Source organism: Platalea leucorodia, assembly GCF_965183815.1.
Source record: "Platalea leucorodia genome assembly, chromosome: W".
NCBI classification, from domain to species: Eukaryota; Metazoa; Chordata; class Aves; order Pelecaniformes; family Threskiornithidae; genus Platalea; species Platalea leucorodia.
Genome location: NC_138859.1, coordinates 39,967,418 through 39,993,506, shown reverse-complemented (window position 1 = coordinate 39,993,506; position 26,089 = coordinate 39,967,418). Strand labels below are relative to the sequence as shown.

Here is a 26,089-nt window from a genome sequence, read left to right as displayed (position 1 = left end):
AACCAAGTGACCTAGTCTGAGACTTGCCTAGGTCATCAGAAAATGCCATTCTTTCCAATCAGCACTCCAATAAACTGTTTCTATACTAAAATATTCAACAAAGAATAGCTAATGGAGGTAGCAGGGGGTAGCTCCCAATGTCCATTTCATGGACTGGGCCCAGCTCTGATGGTCTGTGATAGGTGGAAGATGGCTTCCTTGATGGCTGGCTGGCTCCCTCCCTCCATTGCTGCGGGGCGCGATTTGCTGCCACTGGTGAGTGGTGCTCCCCGTGCCCTGCTGGCCAGGAACGGTGATTGCAGGGCTGGGCCGGGTTTGTGCGGCTCCCATGTCGTCTGTGGTGCTGCCTCCCACTGTCAGCTGGAGGGCGGCAGTGCGGGAGGTGCCAGACACGGAGCTGCCGTGTGCTCAGGACTGTGAGCGTTGGCGAGGACTAAGGAGTGGGTGCCCACACCAGTACCACCATGACTCCAGCAATGAGGCAGAGATTTGACAGGTTCCTGCACAAGAAAAACTGCATGATGAGCGTGCTGGAGAAAATCGAGAGCAAGACTGGCGTGAACTGGGCCTACATTGCCATCAGTGAGTGCCCCCACCCGCTCCCCAGCCCAGTTGCTGTGTGTCCCCACCAGGGTCTCATGAAGCACTTGAGTTGAGGGGTGCCTTTGCCCAGGTGGCTCTGCGGAGAGGCTACTGCAATCATGCCACAGCTGCGGCCCTGCCAGCTCCTCCTCCTCCAGATGTGCTGCATAGAGCTCCAGGGTCGCCTATGCCTTCCTCTCCTCTTTACTGCCTTTCTCTAGTAGCTCTACAGGGTAGCACCTCACATCCTCAAGGGCCTCTACCCTGGAAGAGTGCGGGGGCAGGTGAAGGGAACCTCCGGGAGCCACCCCAACAAATACCCCTTCAGCGCCACAGGTAAGGTCCCGCCCAGGTCCCACTCCCGAGGTGCCTCGTGGGGGCTGGGCTCGCCCTTCCCCCCCGGTAACAACTCTACTCTCTTTGCACAGCTATCATTGGGGCGATGGTCGTATATCTGGTGATCGGTTGCGATTGGTTACGGGGCATCTTTGCTCTGCAACATCATTGGTTTCGGCTACCCTGTATACATCTCGTGAGTGCTGCCCTGGGAGGCATGGAAGGGATGGGGAGATGGGCAGTGCAAACTCTAGTAGCTAAATCTGTCTTGGTGAGTGGAAGCCATCCTCCTGGGTCTGCTTTGGGTTTCGTGATGGAGGAGCGTGGCAATGTCAGCCCTTCCAGGCGGGAGGGAAACCAAGCCTGGCTGAGGCAGCCCCACTGATAGGCTTCCTGCCATAATAAAGTGTTATCATAGTGCGTTGTGTTTCAGCTTTGGCTTCCTAGCCTGGCTATCTTGAATAAGAAGTTGGATCACTGTATCTTATTTTCTACTAGTAACGGGAGAGAGAATTGCTGTTGTAATAGTATTTGATAAAACTCATATTGATGTTGAGTATACTCCCAGATATGCAGGAGGGTGCTGATGGAGTGTCAGCATGTTTAATGTGAAGCACAATGCAATGTAATGGGCCTGAGACAGAGCTGCATTTACGAATGTGAAGGAATCAAGATATTGGAGCACCTCTTGTGAGTAAAAGACTTTAAAATGTCTCATTTTTTCAAAAGGTGACACAGGAAAGCCTCCTTAGATGGTGTTTTTTTAGAATATCTATCTGATATCTTTCATGGGCATTATATTGTTAAGCTATTAGAATAAAATGGATTTCCTGTTAGGTAAGATCACAGTGGAATATGTTGCAAAAGAGTTTGGAAATGTACTAAGTAACACTCATGTAACCAAATACATTCCTAAAATGGAAGTCCTTCCCAATTGTACTGATATATCATTAAAACACAACGCTTGCATTTTACATAACTGTGTTTAAATAGTTAGCAACTCTTAAAAATATGTTCTCTGTTGTTAGTTCCTGGGCAATACAAAATATACTGCTTTGCTTGTTCCTTCTCTTTTGTTTTTCAGATATGTTGACAATTGACTTGGTTTTAGACTCTGACATGTTTAAAACTACCTTTTGAAACATCTTATGATTATGATGCTTAAAACTATACAACACTTCTAAATGCTGTTAATGGGCACTAGTTTAAGAGATTATAGGCCAAGAACAACTCTGGAGAAACTTAGATTTAATTTTGTTATAAAGCAATTTATAGTTAAAAGGGTTTTTTTTTCATTAAAATCTGAAAGTGAAAATAAACTTTATCAGCCTATAAGGCTTCGAAACCTTAAAATAGCTGTATAGGAATTATATTTATGTAATAATTTGTTTCTGAGTTAGATCACTTCAATTTCTATAATTATTTTTAAAACATTTAAAATTTTAAATTTGTTCTAAAACTCTGTTTTGGGACTGTGTTTTATACTTAAAATCTGAACTTATGCAGATTAATATTGAATCTTAACAAAAGCTCTTAGAGCTGGGAAGGCAAGATAGTAACAAAACAAATGAAAGCAACTTTTTTTTTTCCCTCCTCCAGTATTTCTTTCCAAATCTGGAAAATTTATTTTATTTTGAGTTTACCTTTGTGTAAAATGTCTACCCTTCCACATGTAGGAAGATGGTTTTAAATGTACTGAATTGCCTTTGCTAGTCTGTACAGAATTATGGGGTCTGTCTGGACAGCAAGAGGCCAGGACATCTATGCTATCTCCTGAAATGGCTTACAGTCTGCTGTCAAGCATCTGTTGCCTGACTATGGAAAAAGAACAAGAATCCTCTTTGGTGATTACTCTTCTCCCAGCATACGTGTTTCTTTTTGCCCTGGCAATACCATGCCATATTCCATATCTACCTTAGGGTGTGCATCCTAATGCTGGGCTAAGCCATGAGAGGATAAAGCTGAATTGCTGGAGAAATTCCTGTTTCCCTTTCCACTGCTCTGAATCCTGTACTCCTGTACAGTATTAGTCACAAATGACAGAAGCAATTTTTTATATCTTTAGTGAGTTTTAACTGCACTGTTTCAGACTAGTAGATGGAAGAAGCAAGTGTTGACAGCATTTAAATAACATATTGCCAATATTTTCGGTGCCTCTCTCAACTTTTCAGAGTTAGCCTGTTTAAGTGTAGCTCTACCAATAACCAGTGGTAGCTGCCAATACATAAATAAAAAGAGAAAAAGCGAGCAGGAAGGGAATCTTCGATGACTAAGAAATGCATACAAAGAATTTGCTGAAATTTCAGAAATGCTGTCATGTTTAGTTTAAAAATTGCCAAGATGAAAATGGCTTTAGGCAGTAAAAATGCCTGAACTTATTACTGGAGACTTAATGGGAGAAAAGCAATATTGTGTTAATCATACATCTGCTTTGACTAATTTTTTGCTGTTACTTCAAATTAGCTGGTTTTGCTATAGAAGTGCTGCTCATGTCATTTTACATATGAGGAAACAATCTAGATTGAGTGTAGAGTGGTATAAACAAGCAATTTGAGTCTTAATTTGAGTATTGTTGTGGTCTTGAGTCTGGTTCCTTTTTTTCTTCCATACCTCTAAAATGGAATGGTGCTTTTCTTTGGTCAAAGACACTTTGAAAATGTAAAATCATTCTTGTCTTTGTTGAGAGCTAGGGCAGCAAATTTGCTTCCTCTTAACAAATTTTGAGGAGACCACTTTCTTTTTTCCTACGTGAAAAATGCTGTATGGTGTGTTAATGTTTGAGTAATGTTCCATTGCTGCTTTATAAAGGTGATTTGAGAGAGCCGATATATCTAACCAGATTCACAATGTTCAGTTTAAATATGAGAAGAAAGTATCCAAATCTGTCTTCATTTATACTGTTGCCTTTCTCAACCTACACTCTTTTAATGATGCCTCAAATACTAAAAAGTGTATCTTAACTTTTTGTATATGTTCTGCCAAGTCAGTACCTCCAAATTTATTTGCTTTTTTCTTTTAGGTTTTAAAGTGCTGTGTTTAAAATAAAAGCTGTGTATCTATTGCTTGGACAAATCACATGCTTTACTTTCAAGAAATAGCAAGTGGTTAGATGCAAGAGAGAGTCTAATACTATGATAACTGTAGGAAAATTAAAATTCATCTTCCATATCTTAAATTTAGCTTAAAAAGTTAAAAGATCTCTGTGCTACAGATAGGTCCACAATCTCAATTAAACTAATTGGAAGATTTCCAGTTTATAACTGATGTAGATACTATTTTTAGGGGATGTGGTTATGTATGAGACATAATAAATGAAGGCATTTTACCAGACCTTCTTAGTCTTAAGATGCATTGCAATATTGCACTTTGCACTATTCTTTCTTACTGTAGTGATCTCTGGATACTTGGCTGGTGTAGGCCTACAGATATTCATGAAATAGTTCTACTTACACCAGCTGGGGTTTGCTGGAGTATATTTCAGTTTTCGAAGTCTAAAACTTGAATCCCTGTCCCACTCACTGATGAATAATTTCTTTTTAAATTACTTTATTACTTAAATTGCAATATTTGCATAACTTGCTTTCTAGTTTAAATAGTAGTTGCACAGTTTATCATCTCAAAGCAGCAACATTTTGCCATCCGAGACCGCAATTGATTTGAGAACAAAGTCTAAAAATGTTGCACCATGATTTCATGCTTAACTATACATTTATATAAATTAAGGCCATACTATAATAATAAGAATGTAGCAGAGGCCCAGTTCTCTATTCAAGAAACAACAGGACTATGTTTGATCTCTGTGCTTACACCCTAAGCAATACCAGCTGCGGAGAGACAATCACTAAATATGAAATATTTTTTTTCTTCAAACAAAATTGGCTGTCACAAATACAGAGGAAGCTGGAAGTGTGTCTCAGATGTTAGCAAGTGACTTCCTCTTGTGGAAATGCAGCAGTGGTGGGTCGACCTTGGCTGGCCACCAGGTATCCATCAAACTTCTTTCTCAATCTCCCTCCATCAACAGGACAGGGGGAGAAAATAAGATGAAAATCTCATGAGTCGGGAAGAGGACAGGGAGATCACTCACCAATTACAGTCACGGGCAAAACAGACTCTACTTCGGGAAATTAATTTAATTTACTGCCAATTAATTGTAACAGAGTAGGATAGGGAGGAAAAAAACTTCCAAAACTAAAAATAACTTCCCCCCCGCTCCTTTCTTCCCAGGCTCAACTTCACTACCAACTTTTCTACCCCCTCCATCTGAGCAGCGCAGGGGGAATGGAGGTTGCAGTCAGTCCATAATGCTTATTCTTTGATGCTCCTTCCTCCTCGTGCTGTTCCCATAGTCCAGCATGGGGTCCCCCCCAGACTGCAGTTCTTCAAGAACTGCTCCAGCATGAGCCCTTTCCATGGGGTGCAGTCCTTCAGGAACGGACTGCTCCAGCATGGGTCCCCCATGGGGTCACAAGTCCTGCCAGCAAACCTGTTACAGTGTGGGCTCCTCTCTCCATGGGGTCACAGGTCCTGCCAGGAGCCTGCTACAGTGTGGGCTCTCCACAGGCTGCAGGGTGGATATCTGCTCCGCTGTGGACCTCCATGGGCTGCAGGGGGACAACCTGCTTTCACCATGGTCTTCATCATGGGCTGCAGGAGAATCTCCACTCTGGTGCCTGGAGCACCTCCTTCCCCTCCTGCTTCACCAACCTTGGGGTGTGCAGGGTTGTTTCTCTCGCACATTCTCAGTCCTCTCTCCCAGTTGCTTTTGTGCAGCATTTTTTACCCTGTCTTAAATGTTATCACAGAGGTGCCATCAGTGTTGCTGATTGGCCTCAGCTTTGACCAATGATGGGTCTGTTTTGGAGTCATCTGAAACTCATCTTCTCACAGAAGCCACCCCTGTATCCCCCCTGCTACCAGAAGCTTGCCACATAAGCCCAATACAGCACCATGTCTGTACTACAAGGGTAAGATTTAGGTTTTTTTTTCCTAAGCTCCCTTACTGCACACTGCTTGTGTTTCAGGTTGTCTTTCTTCAAGGTGCTGACAGGAAAGACTTCTGACAGAATTAAACGTTACCAAAATAGGGCTTTTGGACTCTAGCAGACAGTGTAGCAATACTGGTCTAACTGCTGGTGTGGACAAGTTGCTAAGCCACTATCCATCATATTTGAGAAGTCATGGCAGTCCGGTGAAGTTCCCGCTGACTGAAAAAGGGGAAACATAACCCCCATTTTTAAAAAGGGAAAAAAGGAAGACCCGGGGAACTACAGGCCAGTCACTAACCTCTGTGTCCGGCAAGATCATGGAGCAGATCCTCCTGGAAACTATGCTAAGGCACATGGAAAACAGAGAGGTGATTGGTGACAGCCAACATGGCTTCACTAAGGGCAAATAGTGCCTGACAAATTTGGTGGCCTTCTACGACGGGATTACAGCATTGGTGGATAAAGGAAGATCGACTGTTGTCATATACCTCAACTTGTGCAAAGTATTTGATACTGTCCTGCACAACATCCTTGTCTCTAAATTGGAGAGACATGGATTCAATGGATGGACCACTCGGTGGATAAGGAATTGTCTGGATGGTCGCACTCAAAGAGTTGCGGTCAATGGCTCGATGTCCAAGTAGAGAGTGGCATTCCTCGGGTTGATATTGGGACTGGCGCCGTTTAACATCTTTGTCGGCGACACGGACAGTAGGACTGAATGCACCCTCAGCAAGTTTGCAGATGACACCAAGCTGTGTGGTGCGGTTGACATGCTGGAGGGAAGGGATGCCATCCAGAGGGACCTTGACAGGCTGGAGAGGTGGGCCCATGTGAACCTCATGAAGTTCAGCAAGGCCAAGTGCAAGGTACTGCACCTGGGTCAGGGCAATCCCAAACATGGATACAGGTTGGGCAATGAGTGGATTGAGAGCAGCCCTGAGGAGAAGGACTTGGGGGTGTTGGTTGATGAGCAGCTCAGCATGACCCGGCAATGTGTGCTTGCAGCCCAGAAAGCCAACCATATCCTGGGCTGCATCAAAAGAAGCGTGGCCAGCAGGTCGAGGGAGGTGATTCTCCCCTTCTACTCTGCTCTCGTGAGACCCCACCTGGAGTACTGTGTCCAGCTCTGGAGCCCTCAACACAGGAAGGACATGGACCAGTTGGAGCGAGTCCAGAGGAGGGCCATGAAGATGACCAGTGGGCTGGAGCACCTCTCCTATGAGGACAGGCTGAGAGAGTTGGGGTTGTTCAGCCTGGAGAAGAGAAGGCTCTGGGGAGACCTTATAGCAGCCTTCCAGTACCTGAAGGGGGCCTACAAGAAAGCTGGAGAGGGACTTTTTACAAGGGCATGTAGTGATAGGACAAGGCGTAATGGCTTTAAAATGAAAGAGGGTAGATTTAGATTAGATATAAGGAAGAAATTCTTTACTGCGAGGGTGGTGAGGCACTGGAACAGGTTGCCCAGAGAAGTTGTGTGCTACTGGGACAGACTTATTTGTTTTTAGGATGTACAAATAACCATTACGGACTGTTCTAAATTTAGCTCATGTCAGTGTTTCATGATCTGCATTCATTTCCGATCTGTATCCTTTCACTAATTGATGTAGATTGTATTTTGAATATTACACTGATCGATTCATGATGTAACATGGCAAAAAATAAAATGTTCTTGGCTTGAAGTAGAGTGCATGGCACATCTTTTAAAGTTAGTTGTGCAGAATACTATAGCAGGATAATAGTTTCTTATAGAATAAGTAATTAAAGTTTGGCCTAATTATGATGAGATCCAGGTGCCAAAAAGAAAATTATAAATTACAAAAAAGCTATAGTTTCAGATATTTGACATAACTACATTGTACTTGCTAGTTCTTGAGTAAGAAGGGTTTTCTGTGACTTACTCACTCTTGAAATAGTGCGTAAGTAGCAGAGGATAGAGATAATTTTTTTTTTAAGTAGAAGTGTTAGAATATGAATTTGCACTGGTACTCTCAGCTGAGGGACACATTCTTCCCCAGTCTGAGGCAAAACACTCATCAGATACTTGCCTTTCCTTGACTTCAGTTAAAACTTTCAGTCACTGATGGCCCTGCTTTATCCATTCTTTCCTTCCTTCCCTCCCACAAAATGGGATTATGGCTATGACAGGTACACCCCCCCCCCCCCCCCCCCCGAAGATCGGGGTTTTTAACATGGTGATCACTGGCTTTTCGCGCCTCATTTTCGCGCCTTTTGTGCTCTGCCGTGCCCCCAGGCACGTACACCCTTCGGCAGGGGGAGCAGGAGGAGCGAGGCCTCTCGGTCGCCAGGCAGGGTCTGCAGCCAATGAGGCGCCTTGGCTCGGAGAAGCTTCTGGATCGTGACCAATTATGACCACAGCTCAGATCCGACCCAGGGTATAAATGGGGCGCTGCCGGAGACCCCCTTTGAGCGGTCTTTTAAGAGCAGCTGGTCTGTGTTCGAAACCTCTCAGTTGGGACGCTGCCTGAAGAAACTTCCCGGGACTGAGTGCCCTCACCTCCTTTGGGTGAGTGATTTTCTTCTGGATATCCTTGAGCGAGCCCTCACCCCTCCCTGGGGTGAGCAATTACATCGTCTGGGTACCCACGGGAGGGAGAGAGATTTCCCCCCTTTGTGAGTGAGTGAGTGAGTGTGTGCGCGCACTTCGGATCATCATTGTCGTGTGTATTGCTGTGTAGTAACAAGACTCTGCCCGACTGACACCTCAAATCTGTTATGTGTTAAATGTTATCAGAGTGTTGATTGATTTTGGTTTACCCCTTTTTCTCATTGGTTTCTGTTGTGCGGTTTCAGTTGGTTTGTGCAATAAAGTTGTCTGAGTTTGTCCTTCTGTCCTGGTTTCAGCTGGGATAGCATTGATTTTTCTTCCTAGTAGCTGGTATAGTGCTGTGTTTTGGATTTAGGATGAGAATAATGTTGATAACACACTGATGTTTTAGTTGTTGCTAAGCAGTGCTTACGCTGGTCAAGGACTTTTCAGCTTCCCATGCTCTGCCCAATGCACAAGAAGCTGGGAGGGGGCACAGCCAGGACAGCTGACCCAGACTGGCCAAAGGGCTATTCCATACCATATGACATCATGCTCAGTATATAAACTGGGGGGAGTTGGCCGGGGGGCAGTGATCGCTGCTCGGGGACGTGCTGGGCATTGATTGGCAGGTGGTGAGCCAATTGTATGGTGTATCACTTGCTTTGTATATTATTATTATTACTATTACTACTACTATTTCATTTTACTTCAATTATTAAACTCTTCTTATCTCAACCCACGAGTTTCCTTGCTTTCACCCTTCCGATTCTCTCCCCTTTCCCACTGGGGTGGGGGGAGTGAGTGAGCAGCTGTGTGGTGCTTAGTTGCTGGGTGGGATTAAACCACAACAGTCCTTTTTGGCTCCCAACATGGGGCACGAAGGGTTTGAGATAATAACAGATTAACCAGAGCTTATTAAGGAATTTGTATCTGTTAACAGTTGCTGGTCATAATATTGATTCATCTGTTCTTGGTATTAGTCTACTCAATCTGCACCGTGCTCTTGTTTTTGCAGTATGTGTTAAAGATTGGTGTTGGGTTTTGCAGTTTGCTGTGCTCTGCAGTGATTAGTGATGTTTTGCCTGGGAGATTTGTTATTAAAACACTGACCTTGAGCGCTATCTGATATTTGGGTTCTGTAGTGAAGCCATTACTGTACTTGGGGTACCACCTCATGGAGACAATTAGCAATTGTACCTCTTCCTCTGAGAGGTTTTTTATGGAGGAAATAAAGAATGGCACCTTTGTTACTTTCTTCTATGATGTTTCATCCTTCATTGCAACAACTTTTCAGTATCTTGAACATCCTTGGGTAGTTAAGATCTATCTATTGGTAGTTCTTGGGAATATTGTTTTGGTTTTGTCTAAGGTTAATAAGCAGTTTAAGAATATCATCCAGAGATCTCCTCCAAGGCTGGATAGTTATGAGTGGCAGGGTGTGTGGGAGAGCATGGGCAAGTACCTAGGACAGTGGGCCCCTCCAATGTTTTGGAACAAGTGCAGAATCCTGAAAAACTAGTAAAGTATTTGGAAAAAGTATGTTGTCACCCTGGCAACTCCAGGGAGACACAAATCACCCCAATGTGCTGGGGCCTGGCCCATGCCTACCGAGCCCTATTCAACTCTATTCAGAACCCTCAAGGGGAAGAGAAGGTCTCTGGATCTGACGACAAAATGACAGCCCCTGCGGCTGTGCCAGCCCCTGCGACAGGCACTGCGGCTGCGCCAACCCCCACGACAGGCGCTGTGGCTGATCCAGAGAACCAACCTGTGCCAGTATCAGTTGCCCCTATACAGAAGAAAAAATACAGAAGAAAATCAACTCGTTTAGTAAGGGCTGATGATGAGCCAGGGCCATCACAAGAACAGGAGGAGGAAGAGGCAGAACCCATAAATGAGATGATAACCACCTGATCCCTATTCCTGAGTGAGCTGCGAGATATGCGAAAAGATTTCAGTCGTTGTCCAGGCGAGCATATCCTCACCTGGCTGCTCCAGTGCTGGGATAATGGGGCCAGTAGCCTGGAATTAGAGGGTAGGGAAGCCAAGCAGCTGGGATCCCTTTCTAGGGAAGGGGGCATTGACAAAGCGATTGGAAAAGGGGCAAAAGCCCTCAGCCTCTGGAGGCGACTCCTGTCAGGCGTGAAGGAAAGGTATCCCTTCAAGGAAGACGTTATATGTCACCCAGGCAAGTGGACCACCATGGAGAGAGGTATCCAGTACCTGAGGGAATTAGCCATGCTGGAGGTGATTTATAATGACCTGGACAACGAGCACTTATCCAAAGATCCAGACGAAGTCCAGTGCACATGACCCATGTGGTGGAAGTCTGTACGGAGCGCACCATCATCACATGCAAATTCATTGGCAATAATGACCTGGAAAGATGAAGAGGGACCAACGGTGGATGAAATGGCTGGCCAACTCTGACAATATGAGGAAAGTCTCTCTTCCTCCCTATGGGCCTGCGTATCGGCTGTGGAGAAACTGTCCTAGAAGGTCCAACAACTCGAAGAGCATATATCCTGTTCCTCACCTGTACGGACCAGTATCTCAGCCATTAGGAGTAAGCGTCCCTCTGCTCAAGAGAAGATATAGTGGATATACACCACGGGCCACCCTGTGGTTTTATCTGCGTGACCACAGAGAAGACATGAGGAAGTGGGATGGAAAAACTACCTCCACCCTAGAGGCACGGGTACCTGAGTTGCAAGGAAAAACAACTACAAAAGGGGGTTCTCCCAGGAAAATTGCTGCTCCAGTTTCCAGTGAGCAGTTCCCCAGACAGAGTAGAAGGGCTGATTTTGTTTCCGACCTTAATAAAGGGATTTTTGATTCGCATTTACAAGAAGTGAGTAACAAATGCTATGACCAGGACTAGAGGGGCCCTGCCTCCAGCCAGGTGGAGGAAAGGGACAACCGGGTTTACTGGACTGTGTGGATTCAATGGCCTGGCACATCAGCCCCACAGGAGTATAAGGCTCTAGTGGACACCGACACACAGTGTACCCTCGTGCCATCAAGCTATAAAGGGGCAGAACCCATCTGTATTTCTGGAGTGACAGGGGGATCCCAAGAGCTGACTGTATTGGAGGCCGAAGTGAGCCTAACCAGGAAGGAGTGGCAGAAGCACCCCATTGTGACTGGCCCAGAGGCTCCGTGCATCCTTGGCATAGACTACCTCAGGAGAGGGTATTTCAAGGACCCAAAAGGGGACCGGTGGGCTTTTGGTATAGCTGCCTTGGAGATGGAGGAAATTAAACAGCTGTCTACCCTGCCTGGTCTCTCAAAGGACCCTTCTCTTGTGGGGTTGCTGAGGGTCGAAGAACAACAGGGGCCAATTGCTACCACAACAGTGCACCGGTGGCAATAGCGCACCAACAGAGACTCCCTGATTCCCATCCATAAGCTGATTTGTCGACTGGAGAGCCAAGGCGTGATCAGCAAGACTCGCTCACCTTTTAACAGTCCCATATGGCCAGTGCGAAAGTCTAATGGAGAGTGGAGACTAACAGTAGACTATCGGGGCCTGAATGAAGTCACGTCGCCATTGAGTGCTGCCATGCCAGACATGCTAGAACTTCAATATGAATTGGAGTCAAAGGCAGCCAAGTGGTATGCCACCATTGACATCGCTAATGCGTTTTTCTCAATCCCTTTGGCAGCAGAGTGCAGGCCACAGTTTGCTTTCACTTGGAGGGGCATCCAGTACACCTGGAATCGACTGCCCCAGGGGTGGAAACACAGCCCCACCATTTGCCATGGACTGATCCAGACTGCATTGCAACAGGGTGGGGCTCCAGAACACCTGCAATACATTGACATCATTGTGTGGGGCAACACAGCAGCAGAAGTTTTTGAGAAAGGGAAGAAAATAGTCCAAATCTTTCTGGAGGCCAGCTTTACCATAAAACAAAGTAAGGTCAAGGGACCTGCACAGGAGATCCAGTTTTTAGGAAGAAAAATGGCAAGATGGACGTCGTCAGGTCCCAGTGGATGTAATCAACAACATAACAGCCATGTCTCCACCAACCACCAAGAAGGAAACACAAGTTTTTATTGGGCATTGTGGGTTTTTGGAGAATGCATATTCCAAATTACAGTCTGATCGTAAGCCCTCTCTATCAAGTGACCCGGAAGAAGAATGATTTCAAATGGGGCCCTGAGCAATGACAAGCCCTTGAACAAATTAAACAGGTGATAGTCCATGCAGTAGCCCTTGGGCCAGTCTGGGCAGGACAAGATGTAAAAAATGTGCTCTACACTGCAGCTGGGGAGAATGGCCCTACCTGGAACCTCTGGCAGAAAGCACCAGGGGAGACTGGAGATCGACCCCTAGGGTTTTGGAGTCAGGGATACAGAGGATCCAAGGCTGGCTATACTCCAACTGAAAAAGAGATATTGGCAGCATATGAAGGGGTTCGAGCTGCTTCAGAAGTGGTTGGTACTGAAGCACAGCTCCTCCTGGCACCCTGACTGCCGGTGCTGGGCTGGATGTTCAAAGGGAGGATCCCCTCTACACATCAGGCAACTGATGCTACGTGGAGTAAGTGGGTCGCACTCATCAAACAACAGGCCCAAATAGGAAACCCCAGTCACCCAGGAATCTTGGAAGTGATCATGGACTGGCCAGAAGGCAAAGATTTCGGAATATCGCCAGAGGAGGAGGTGACACGTGCTGAGGAGGCCCCACTGTATAACAAACTGCCAGAAAATGAGAAGCAATATGCCCTGTTCACTGATGGGTCCTGTCATCTTGTGGGGAAGCATCGGAGGTGGGAAGCTGCTGTATGGAGTCCTATATGACAAGTCGCAGAAACTGCTGAAGGAGAAGGTGAATCAAGTCAGTTTGCAGAGGTGAAAGCCATCCAGCTGGCTTTAGATATTGCTGAACGAGAAAAGTGGCCAATGCTCTATCTCTATACTGACTCATGGATGGTGGCAAATGCCCTGTGGGGGTGGTTGCAGCAATGGAAGCAGAGCAACTGGGAGCGCAGAGGCAAAACCATCTGGGCTGCTATATTGTGGCAAGAAATTGCTGCCCGGATAGAGAACCTGGTTGTAAAAGTACGTCACGTAGATGATCACATACCCAAGAGTCAGGCCACTGAAGAACATCAAAATAATCAGCAGGTGGATCAGGCTGCTAAGATTGAAGTGGCTCAGGTGGATCTGGACTGGCAACATAAGGGTGAATTATTTCTAGCTCAGTGGGCCCATGACACCTCAGGCCATCAAGGAAGAGATGCAACATATAGATGGGCTCGTGATCGAGGGGTGGGCTTGACCATGGACACTATTGCACAGGTTATTCATGAATGTGAAACATGTGCTGCAATCAAGCAAGCCAAGAGGTTCAAGCCTCTCTGGTATGGAGGATGATGGCTGAAATATCAATATGGGGAGGCCTGGCAGATTGATTATATCACACTCCCACAAACCCACCAAGGCAAGCGCCATGTGCTTACAATGGTGGAAGCAACCACCGGATGGCTGGAAACATATCCCGTGCCCCATGCCACCACCCAGAACACTATCCTGGGTCTTGAAAAGCAAGTCCTATGGCGACATGGCACCCCAGAAAGAATTGAGTCAGATAATGGGACTCTCTTCCGAAACAGCCTCATAGACACCTGGGCCAAAGAGCATGGCATTGAGTGGGTATATCACATCCCCTATCATGTACCAGGGAAAATCGAACGATACAATGGACTGTTAAAGACTACACTGAGAGCAATGGGTGGTGGGCCATTCAAACATTGGGATACACATTTAGCAAAGGCCACCTGGTTAGTCAGCACTAGGGGATCTCCCAATTGAGCTGGCCCTGCCCAATCAAGACTTTTACGTACTGTAAAGGGAGATAAAGTCCCTGTAGTGCACATAAAAAATATGCTGGGAAAGACAGTCTGGCTTACTCCCGCCTCGCGCAAAGGCAAACCCATTCATGGGATTGCTTTTGCTCAAGGACCTGGATGCACTTGGTGGGTGATGCGAGAGGATGGGGAAGTCCGATGTGTAGCTCAAGGGGATTTGCTTTTGGGTGAAAATAGCCAATGAACTGAACTGTATGATGTTAATTGCTATATAATACTGTATGTCATTGCTTCTATGGTGGCTATATGCCATATCAATGGTATTACAGTAAGAAACACCCAAATTAATGAAGAATGAACTTTGAGGAAACCAAGCAAAGTGCAGAGGTGGTAGAACCAGAACTGGCTTCAGCATGCAACAATCCAACACCACACACCATCTCTCCTGCCCTGAAAGACTGTTATGACAGATGAAGCCCAAAGTCATGGACTAAATGAACTCAACAAATGTTTTAGAAGGATAGCCTATAGACTAAGGAAATTCTATCTATATCTATATCTATCGCAAAAGACTGGAAAAGTGGTGGTGATTAATTGCAATGTATTGGAAAGTATAAGACCTGGGCATGACGTAAATGGTATCGAATAAGGGGTGGATACTGTCCTGGTTTCAGCTGGGATAGCGTTGATTTTTCTTCCTAGTAGCTGGTGTAGTGCTGTGTTTTGGATTTAATATGAGAATAATGTTGATAACACGCTGATGTTTTAGTTGTTGCTAAGCAGTGCTTATACTGGTCAAGGACTTTTCAGCTTCCCATGCTCTGCCAGGTGCACAAGAAGCTGGGAGGGGGCACAGCCAGGACAGCTGACCCAGACTGGCCAAAGGGCTGTTCCATACCATATGACGTCATGCTCAGTATATAAACTGGGGGGAGTTGGCCAGGGGGCAGCGATCGCTGCTTGGGCACGTGCTGGGCATTGGTCAGTCGGTGGTGAGCCAATTGTATAGTGTATCACTTGCTTTGTATATTTTTATTATATTATTATATTATTGTTGTTATTATTATTACTACTATTCTATTTTATTTTACTTCAATTATTAAACTGTTGTTATCTCAACCCACGAGTTTTCTCACTTTTACTCTTCCGATTCTCTCCCCCCATCCCACTGGGGTGGGGGGAGTGAGCAAGTGGCTGTGTGGTGCTTAGTTGCTGGCTGGGGTTAAACCACGACACCTTCGTTTCGTTTAGTCTTAGTGTAGCTCCGTGACATTTGGCTAAAACAGATGCAGTTTGTACTCATACGAGCTGATGTTGCTGGCTGTTACCTTAATGGGTGTGGTAGGTATCTGCCTAATGAACTTGTCTCATGGTATCTAGATCAGGCTGCTGCAGAAGGATGGGAAGTGTTCTGTTTTCTACAGCACGCAAGAAAATACCATCTGTGGATTTAACATTGCATGGCAGCTGATTAAACCAGACAAGTTTTTGTCTACTTGTAGAACTGTTGCTTGACCATAAGTGTCTTGTTTGTATATTCCCTTAGCACTATGTAGCACTATGTAGCACTGTGTATTGAGTTTAGATGGCAAGGAAGAGATCAGGAGCTGGCCCCATGTCAGACAAAGCCAGTTCCATGATGGACCCATTGCTGGCCAAAGCCAAGGCCAAGCAGTAACACTGATGGCACCTCTGTGATAACATATTTAAGACAGGGTAAAAAATGCTGCATAACAGCAGATGGGAGAGAGGAGTGAGAATACGTGAGAGGAACAACTCTGCAGACACCAAGGTCAGTGAAGAAGGAGGGGAGGAGGTGCTCCAGGTGCCGGAGCAGGTGCCTGTTGTCCCCCTGCATCCCATGGAGGTCCACAGTGGAGCAGATATCCACCCTGCAGCCCGTGGAGGACCCCACGCCAGAGCAGGTGGATGTGCCCTGAAGGAAGCTGCAGCCTGTGGAGAGCCCATGAAGGAGCAGGCTTTTGGCAGGAACTGTGAACCCGTGGGGGACCCATGCTGCAGCAGTCCCTTCCTGAAGGACTGTACCCCGTGGAAAGGACTCATGCTGGAGCATTTCTTGAAAGACTGCAGCCTATGGGAAGGACCCACACTGGAGAAGTTTATGAAGGACTGTCTCCCGTGGGAGAGACCCTACACTGGAGCAGGGGAAGAGTGTGAGGAGGAAGGAGCAGTAGAGACAAACTGACCACAACCCCCATTCCCCATCCCACTGTGCTGCTTGCGGGGAGGAGGTAGAAGAGTTGTGAGTGAAGTTGAGCTAGGGAAGAAGGGAGGGGTGGGGGGAAGGAGTTTTTAGTTTTGTTCTTATTTCTCATTATTCTTCTCTGCTACAATTAATTGGCAATAAATTAAATTAAATTGACTTTTGTTTGGCAAGGTTAGAGGGCAGCCTTTCTCTCACAACACTTAGTGGTCCTCTGATTCCAAAGCTTAAAGGACAAGATTTTGGGGGTGGCTAGTTCTCTGTATTACCAGCATTCGTATCGTTAGAGTGGTTTTAAAATGGTTTTAAAAATTAATTTAGTGCTATGTCCTTGGGGTTAGTGTTTTCAGATGTTTTTTCTCAGCTGGCTGCTCACGGCTTGGATAAGTGCACTCTGCGCTGGGTTAAAAACTGGCTGGATGACCGAGCCCAGAGAGTGGTGGTGAATGGAGTCAAATCCAGTTGGCGGCCGGTCACAAGTGGTGTTCCCCAGGGCTCAGTACTGGGGCCGGTCCTGTTCAATATCTTTATCAATGATCTGGACGAGGGGATCGAGTGCACCCTCAGGAAGTTTGCAGATGACACCAAGCTGGGTGGAAGTGTTGATCTGCTGGAGGGTAGGAAGGCCCTGCAGAGGGACCTGGACAGGCTGGATTGTTGGGTCGGAGCCAACTGTATGAGGTTCAACAAGGCTAAGTGCCGAGTCCTGCACTTGGGTCACAACGACCCCATGCAACGCTACAGGCTTGGGGAGGAGTGGCTGGAGAGCTGCCTGGCAGAAAAGGACCTGGGGCTGTTGGTCGACAGCTGCCTGAACATGAGCCAGCAGTGTGCCCAGGTGGCCAAGAGGGCCAATGGCATCCTGGCTTGTATCAGGAATAGTGTGGCCAGCAGGACCAGGGAGGTGATAGTGCCCCTGTACTCGGCACTGGTGAGGCTGCACCTCGAGTACTGTGTTCATTTTTGGGCCCCTCACTACAAGAAGGACATCGAGGTGCTGGAGCGTGCCCAAAGAAGGGCAACGAAAATGGTGAAGGGTCTGGAGCACAAGTCTTATGAGGAGCGGCTGAGGGAGCTGGGGTTGTTTAGTTTGGAGAAGAGGAGGCTGAGGGGAGACCTTATTGCTCTCTACAACTACCTGACAGGAGGTTGTAGCCAGGTGGGGGTCGGTCTCTTCTCCCTAGTAACAAGTGATAGGACGAGAGGAAATGGCCTCAAGCTGCGCCAGGGGAAGTTTAGGTTGGATATTAGAAAAAACTTCTTCACCGAAAGGGTAGTCAGGCATTGGAACAGGCTGCCCAGGGAAGTGGTTGAGTCTCCATCCCTGGAGGTATTTAAAAGACGTGTAGACGTGGTGCTTGAGGGTATGGTTTAGTGGTGGACTTGGCAGTGCTAGGTTAACGGTTGGACTTGATGATCTTAAGGGTCTTTTCCAACCTTAGTGATTCTATGATTCTCTAATGCCATCAGGGCTAGTAATTCATAGTCCTAAACATAGCTTAGATTCACATTTATTTCTTCAAGACTTGAGGATTCACAGCTTTACAGTAAAACTGAAACTTACAGAATCGGCAGTGCTTCCTTTTAGGTGCTAGCAGTACTTATTCACAATTAGATCATGAATACTTTGAAGCAAAGACTGCCATATCTTGAGTTTTTTGCATTAGTGAATATGTTGACATGAGCATAAGCACATCTTTAATAAGTATCCCTATGAAGCTCAACTACTTTAAAAATAAATGAATATCTGGCAGATAAGAAAAAATGCCTACTTCCCTAACTTCTGAAGTCTGACACTTTATTTTTTTTTTATTTATTTGTTTGATATTGGGGATCTTTCTTTAGGGTCCATATGGACGTAGTCAGTTCCCATTCTCTGATTTGACTAGGCAAGACATCAGCTTAAGGAACTACAGCAGCAGATGTTGAAAACTCAGATGGGGCACACCCATAGCACTACATTTATGGAGTTCTTAAAGGCCATCCACTTTTATAGGAGAGAAAAGATGATAATAAAACATGCCTTAACACAGTGATTTCTGGTCATCTACACTTTGCCATAAAATTGGAGGTTCTAAGCTTTTAAATGAAAATTTTTAATTTTAATGATTATTAAGATGGCTTTAATAATGCAAGAAAATTTAAATGTCTCCTTAAATCTGTGGATGGCTTCTAACAATGACTGGAAGAGCAAGACTGTCAGCCATTTCATGACCAAGCATTCTCTCACAAATACTGAGTTGAACATGCTTATTGTGGTAAAATAAGCCTTTCCCAATATACCTCTAATGGAAAACTTGTCAGTGGAACCAGAATAACTCATGCACTTAAGTCCAGGAGCAAGTTTTCAATAACATTGAGAAACTTTGCAATTAGTTCGGTTCTCTCCTCTATTTATCCCTTTGTTCACCACTCCAACTTCACTACTACTTTTTTCTTTCCTTTTAAGTGTAGTTTCACACATCGAAAATAGTTCACATTAGTAACCCTCTCCCTTACCTCATGTTTGTTGTAGAGCCCCCTCACTCAGTGATATTAGAACAACTGAGAGGTGCAGGCATAGAAAAAATGTGGTTTGGAGTATGTGGCAGGAGCTACTGAAGTTAGCACTACCTTTAAGAAAATTGCCTGGACTGCTGTTTCCTAATGCTGTGTTGTTAGGTGTACTGGATCTGGCTGGGATGGAGTTAATTTTCTTTATAACAACCCATATGGTGCTATGTTTTGGATTTGTGACCAAAACAGTGTTGATAGTACACCAATGTTTTGGTTATTGCTGAACAGTGCTTACACAGAGTCAAGGCCTTCTCTATTTCTCACTCTGCCCACCCACAGCGAGTAGGCTGGGGGTGGGCAAGAGGCTGGGAGGGAATGCAGCCAAGACAGCTGACCCCAACTGACCAAAGGACTATTCCATATCATATGATGTCATGCTCAGCATTAAAAGCTGGAGGGGAGATTTCCAGGGGGGATGTTGCTTGAGGACTGGCTGGGCATTGGTCAGCTGGTGGTGAGTAATTGCTTTTGTATCACTTGTTTTCCTTTGGGGCTTTTTTTTTTTCCTTATTGAACTGTCTTTATCTCAACCCACAAGTTTTCATACTTTTACCCTTCTGTTTCTCTCCCCCATCCTGCTGAGGGGGAGTGAGCAAGCCGCTGACTGTGCTTAGCTGCCTACTAGAGTTAACCCACAACAGTCCTTTTTGACCAGTCACAAACTAATCAAAATAACACAGAAACTGAAGTGTCAAATGCTCGTATTGCATTTCAAAGTAATTTAATCCAGTACCTAAGCCAATTCTGTGGGTGTGGGTGTGTGTGCCAGTACTTTCTCTAAAATAAAGGCTTGTCACATGGTTGACTTTTTTTTTTCTTATTTTATAGAATTAGGAAGTGACACACCCAGGAGGATTTGTCAATTCACAAAGCAGGAAATGTACTCACAGACAGCCATCTCTCTGTATTTTCTATTTGGTAAACCTCCCTAGCTCTCAAAATCTTTATTACTGACTAAAGGCAAACTTTGCATCTTTGACATATCCCACAGATGTTGCTTCAGCAACAATCATAGACTCATAGAATGCTTTGGGATAGAAGGGACCTTTAAAGGTCATCTAGTCCATCCCCCCTGCAATTGGCAGGGACATCTACAACCAGATCAGGTTGCTCAGAGCCCTATCCAGCCTGGCCTTGAATGTTTCCAAGGATGGGGCATCTACCACCTCTCTGGGCAACCTGTTCCAGTGTTTCACCACCCTCATCGTGAAAATTTTTTTTCTTGTGTTTAGTCTGAATCTACCCTTCTTTAGTTTAAAACCATTACCCCTTTTCCTGTCGCAGCAGGCCTTGCTAAAAAGGCTATCCCCATCTTTCTCATAAGCCCCCTTTAAGTACTGAAAGGCCGCAATAAGGTCTCCCTGCAGCCTTCTCTTCTCCAGGCTAAACAACCCCAGCTCTTTCAGCCTTTCCTCATAGCAGAGGTGTTCCAGCCCTCTGATCATTTTTGTAGCCCTCCTCTGGACCCTCTCCAACAGGTCCATGTCCTTCCTGTGCTGAGGACCCCAGAGCTGGATGCAGCACTCCAGGTGGGGTCTCGCCAGAGTGGAGTAGAGGGGCAGAATCACCTCCCTCAACCTGCTGGCTATGCTTCTTTTGATGCAGCCCAGGATACAGTTGGCTTTCTGGGCTGTGAGAGCACATTGCTGGCTCATGTCCAGCTTTTCCTCCACCAGTACCCCCAAGTCCTTCTCCTCAGGGCTGCTCTCAATCCCTTCATCCCCCAGCCTGTATTGATACTGAGAATTGCCCTGACCCAGCTGCAGGACCTTGCACTTGGCCTTGTTGAACCTCATGAGGTTCACACAGGCCCACTTCTCCAGCTTGTCCAGGTCCCTCTGGATGGCATCCCATCCCTCAGGCGTGTCGACTGCACCACTCAGCTTGGTGTCATCTGCAAACTTGCTGAGGGTGCACTCGATCCCACTGTCTATGTCATTGATGAAGATATTAAACAGCACTGGTCCCAGTACGGACCCCTGAGGGACACCACTCATCACTGTTCGCCATCTGGACATCGAGCCATTGACCACTACCCTCTGGATGCGACCATCCAGCCAATTCCTTATCCACCGAACAGTCCGCCCATCAAATCTATATCCTTCCAATTTAGAGAGGAGGATATTGTGGGGGACTGTAAACACGTAAACAACGTGTTTAATATTTAAGGGTATAAATTATAAGATAATTAAATCTAAATTTGTTAAACTAAGTATACAAATTTTAATTATATGGCATGAGTGGTGAGGACAAATGCTTTTTAATATTCTCAAGTCCTTGAGACTTACGATTGCTAGCTTTTCCTTCTAAAACTTCTTATGGTGATGATCTAGGGCTTAGCAAGTCTAGAATCACCACTTTGTTTCTTTTACTAAAAAAAACCCCAACAAACAAAACTACATGTGCATGATTTTTTGAACTATTTTATTGTTAAAACTGTATAAACTTGAACTGCATTCTCCTAACAGTGGAGAATAAAAAGCCAGTTAGTCATTAAACAGGAACCGCAAGACTTTACTGGAGGTTGTTCCATGCTGTTCTTACTGACATAGGTTACACAGAAATTTTGCAGTCTCATAGGAGTGGATTTATAGAGCAAAAGAGTTAGTACTGCAGATCTGCTTCTCTGCTTCTGTGGATCAAGTGCTTGTTAGTAGTTAGAGTGCAACTTCCAGTTTACCTTTTAAAAAATTAAATTAGTCCACATACATGATTAATAAAGATATTTGAGATTCACTTCAAAATACTGAATTAAATTTAAAATTTTAATGTAGTGCATCCAGAATTGGCCAAAGATTATCCCCTCTCTTCTCTATCCCATGACCTAGTAGGTGAAGATGTTCTTGGGTTTTATTTGGTTTTATAACCACAGAGCTAGAAATAACTTGAGTATCTTTTCTTTTTGAAGTCTTACATGTAGAAAAAGGCTTTGCTATTCAAAGATCTTGGGCACACTGTCCATTTGATAGATATTATTTAAGTCTCTTCTGTAGAGCATACAGAGAAATTAAATGATGGGAATTCACATGTAACAACAAATCTGAAACATAAAATCTTCACCACTGTAGATGAGACTGGTGCTACTGATCTTGCTCACTTGTTTTGTTTTCTTTACAGAATCAAGGCTATTGAAAGCCCCAACAAAGATCATGACACACAGTGGCTGACTTACTGGGTTGTTTATGGCATTTTTAGCATAGGAGAATGGTTCTGGTTCCCTTTCTACTACATGCTAAAGGTATGTTAGTTCATGTTTTCCCTCTTCTAAAGGGAGACTTTGATATAACTGATTTAATGTCTTCAGAACAAGTAGACAACACATTCCCCTGGAACCATTCCTGGGTCGTGCCTTATTTTCAGATGCTGATTACATGTAACTTATTCTAGCACTGTGAAAGTGATCTGCTTACAGCTGATGGTTTTGTGAGGCAAGAGGGGAAGTTGCAGTGGGTGGCAAAGAAAGATCTGTGGTACTTCAGGAAAAGGAAAGAAGAGACCATGCAGGTGTACAGTCAAAAGACAGTTCTTTGGCTTGGTGTTCAGGTAAATTTGGGCAGAACGACAGTGCATGGTAAACACTGCAGAGAGGCTTTGTTTTTGCTTTAAGTGCGTTAGCAAAAGTGGAGAGTAAAATCACAAAGGGAGCAAAAGGAAGTATTAATTTCTGTGTTATTGGAGCAAAGAAGGAAATTTCAACATAAAAATAGTTTGGATCAGTGTACTGGTTTTGGCTGGTATAGAGTTAAATTTCTTCATAGTAGCTTGTATGGGGCTTTGTTTTGGATTTGTGCTGAAAACAGTGTTGATAATTGTGGTGGGTTGACCCTGGCTGGACGCCAGGTGCCATGTCGCCATAGGACTTGCTTTTCAAGGCCCAGGATAGTGTTCTGGGCGGTGGCATGGGGCACAGGATATGTTTCCAGCCATCCAGTGGTTGCTTCCACCACTGTAAGCACATGGCGCTTGCCTTGGTGGGTTTGTGGGCGTGTGATATAATCAATCTGCCAGGCCTCCCCATATTGATATTTCAGCCATCGTCCTCCATACCAGAGAGGCTTGAACCGCTTGGCTTGCTTGATTGCAGCACGTTTCGCATTCACAGATAACCTGTGCAATAGTGTCCATGGTCAAGCCCACCCCTCAATCACGAGCCCATCTATATGTTGCATCTTTTTGGAAAAAAAAAAAAAAAGGGAATTATTGCACCCATTTTTAAAAAGGGTAAAAAGGAGGACCCTGGGAACTACCGACGTGTCAGCCTCACCTCTGTGCCTGGGAAGATCATGGAACAGATCCTCCTAGAAGCTATGCTAAGGCACATGGAGGACAGGGAGGTGATTCAAGACAGCCGGCACGGCTTCACCAAGGGCAAGTCCTGCCTGACCAACCTAGTGGCCTTCTATGATGGAGTAACTGCATTAGTGGACAAGGGAAAAGCTATGGATGTCATCTATCTGGACTTCTGTAAGGCCTTTGACACGGTCCCCCACAATATCCTTCTCTCTAAATTGGAAGGATATGGATTTGATGGGCAGACTGTTCAGTGGATGAGGAATTGGCTGGATGGTTGCATCCAGAGGGTAGTGGTCAATGGCTCGATGCCCAGATGGAGAACAGTGACGAGTGGTGTCCCTCAGGGGTCCATACTGGGACCAGTGCTGTTCAATATCTTCATCAATGACATAGACAGTGGGATTGAGTGCATCCTCAGCAAGTTTGCAGATGACACCAAGCTGAGTGGTGCAGTCGACATGCCTGAGGGATGGGATGCCATCCAGAGGGACCTGGACAAGCTGGAGAAGTGGGCCTGTGTGAACCTCATGAGGTTCAACAAGGCCAAGTGCAAGGTCCTGCAGCTGGGTCAGGGCAATTCCCGGTATCAATACAGGCTGGGGGATGAAGGGATTGAGAGCAGCCCTGAGGAGAAGGACTTGGGGGTACTGGTGGAGGAAAAGCTGGACATGAGCCAGCAATGTGCTCTCGCAGCCCAGAAAGCCAACCGTATCCTGGGCTGCATCAAAAGAAGCGTAGCCAGCAGGTTGAGGGAGGTGATTCTGCCCCTCTACTCCACTCTGGCGAGACCCCACCTGGAGTGCTGCATCCAGCTCTGGGGTCCTCAGCACAGGAAGGACATGGACCTGTTGGAGAGGGTCCAGAGGAGGGACACAAAAATGATCAGAGGGCTGGAACACCTCTGCTATGAGGAAAGGCTGAAAGAGCTGGGGTTGTTTAGCCTGGAGAAGAGAAGGCTGCAGGGAGACCTTATTGCGGCCTTTCAGTACTTAAAGGGGGCTTATGAGAAAGATGGGGATAGCCTTTTTAGCAAGGCCTGCTGCGACAGGACAAGGGGTAATGGTTTTAAACTAAAAGAGGGTAGATTCAGACTAAACACAAGAAAAAAAATTTTCACGATGAGGGTGGTGAAACACTGGAACAGGTTGCCCAGAGAGGTGGTAGATGCCCCATCCTTGGAAACATTCAAGGCCAGGCTGGATGGGGCTCTGAGCAACCTGATCTAGTTGTAGATGTCCCTGCCAGTTGCAGGGGGGATGGACTAGATGACCTTTAAAGGTCCCTTCCATCCCAGAGCATTCTATGAGTCCATGACAGCCTGAGGTGTCATGGGCCCACTGAGCTAGAAATAATTCACCCTTATGTTGCCAGTCCAGATCCACCTGAGCCACTTCAATCTTAGCAGCCTGATCCACCTGCTGATTATTTTGATGTTCTTCAGTGGCCTGACTCTTGGGTATGTGATCATCTACGTGACGTACTTTTACAACCAGGTTCTCTATCCGGGCAGCAATTTCTTGCCACAATATAGCAGCCCAGATGGTTTTGCCTCTGCGCTCCCAGTTGCTCTGCTTCCATTGCTGCAACCACCCCCACAGGGCATTTGCCACCATCCATGAGTCAGTATAGAGATAGAGCATTGGCCACTTTTCTCGTTCAGCAATATCTAAAGCCAGCTGGATGGCTTTCACCTCTGCAAACTGACTTGATTCACCTTCTCCTTCAGCAGTTTCTGCGACTTGTCATATAGGACTCCATACAGCAGCTTCCCACCTCCGATGCTTCCCCACAAGATGACAGGACCCATCAGTGAACAGGGCATATTGCTTCTCATTTTCTGGCAGTTTGTTATACAGTGGGGCCTCCTCAGCACGTGTCACCTCCTCCTCTGGCGATATTCCGAAATCTTTGCCTTCTGGCCAGTCCATGATCACTTCCAAGATTCCTGGGTGACTGGGGTTTCCTATTTGGGCCTGTTGTTTGATGAGTGCGACCCACTTACTCCACGTAGCATCAGTTGCCTGATGTGTAGAGGGGATCCTCCCTTTGAACATCCAGCCCAGCACCGGCAGTCAGGGTGCCAGGAGGAGCTGTGCTTCAGTACCAACCACTTCTGAAGCAGCTCGAACCCCTTCATATGCTGCCAATATCTCTTTTTCAGTTGGAGTATAGCCAGCCTTGGATCCTCTGTATCCCTGACTCCAAAACCCTAGGGGTCGATCTCCAGTCTCCCCTGGTGCTTTCTGCCAGAGGTTCCAGGTAGGGCCATTCTCCCCAGCTGCAGTGTAGAGCACATTTTTTACATCTTGTCCTGCCCAGACTGGCCCAAGGGCTACTGCATGGACTATCACCTGTTTAATTTGTTCAAGGGCTTGTCATTGCTCAGGGCCCCATTTGAAATCATTCTTCTTCCGGGTCACTTGATAGAGAGGGCTTACGATCAGACTGTAATTTGGAATATGCATTCTCCAAAAACCCACAATGCCCAATAAAAACTTGTGTTTCCTTCTTGGTGGTTGGTGGAGACATGGCTGTTATGTTGTTGATTACATCCACTGGGACCTGACGACGTCCATCTTGCCATTTTTCTTCCTAAAAACTGGATCTCCTGTGCAGGTCCCTTGACCTTACTTTGTTTTATGGTAAAGCTGGCCTCCAGAAAGATTTGGACTATTTTCTTCCCTTTCTCAAAAACTTCTGCTGCTGTGTTGCCCCACAGAATTGTAGGAGTAAGTGAGATGAT

General features: G+C 45.8%; 2 protein-coding genes across 2 annotated transcripts in view; one reads left to right on the top strand and one right to left on the bottom strand.

Annotated features, from left to right (window-relative positions):
- DCP2 (decapping mRNA 2) overlaps positions 1-26,089 on the bottom strand; it is a gene marked incomplete at its 5' end in the record, with an annotated part of 85,035 nt that overhangs the window by 44,822 nt on the left and 14,124 nt on the right. The window lies entirely within an intron of this gene.
- On the top strand, positions 465-26,083 carry LOC309601690 (receptor expression-enhancing protein 5-like; the record flags this gene model as incomplete). The annotated part of the gene is given in 6 exon segments (XM_082334857.1): positions 465-582; positions 1,011-1,051; positions 1,053-1,114; positions 22,171-22,291; positions 22,441-22,596; positions 26,066-26,083. Coding segments are annotated over 6 exon segments (516 nt in total).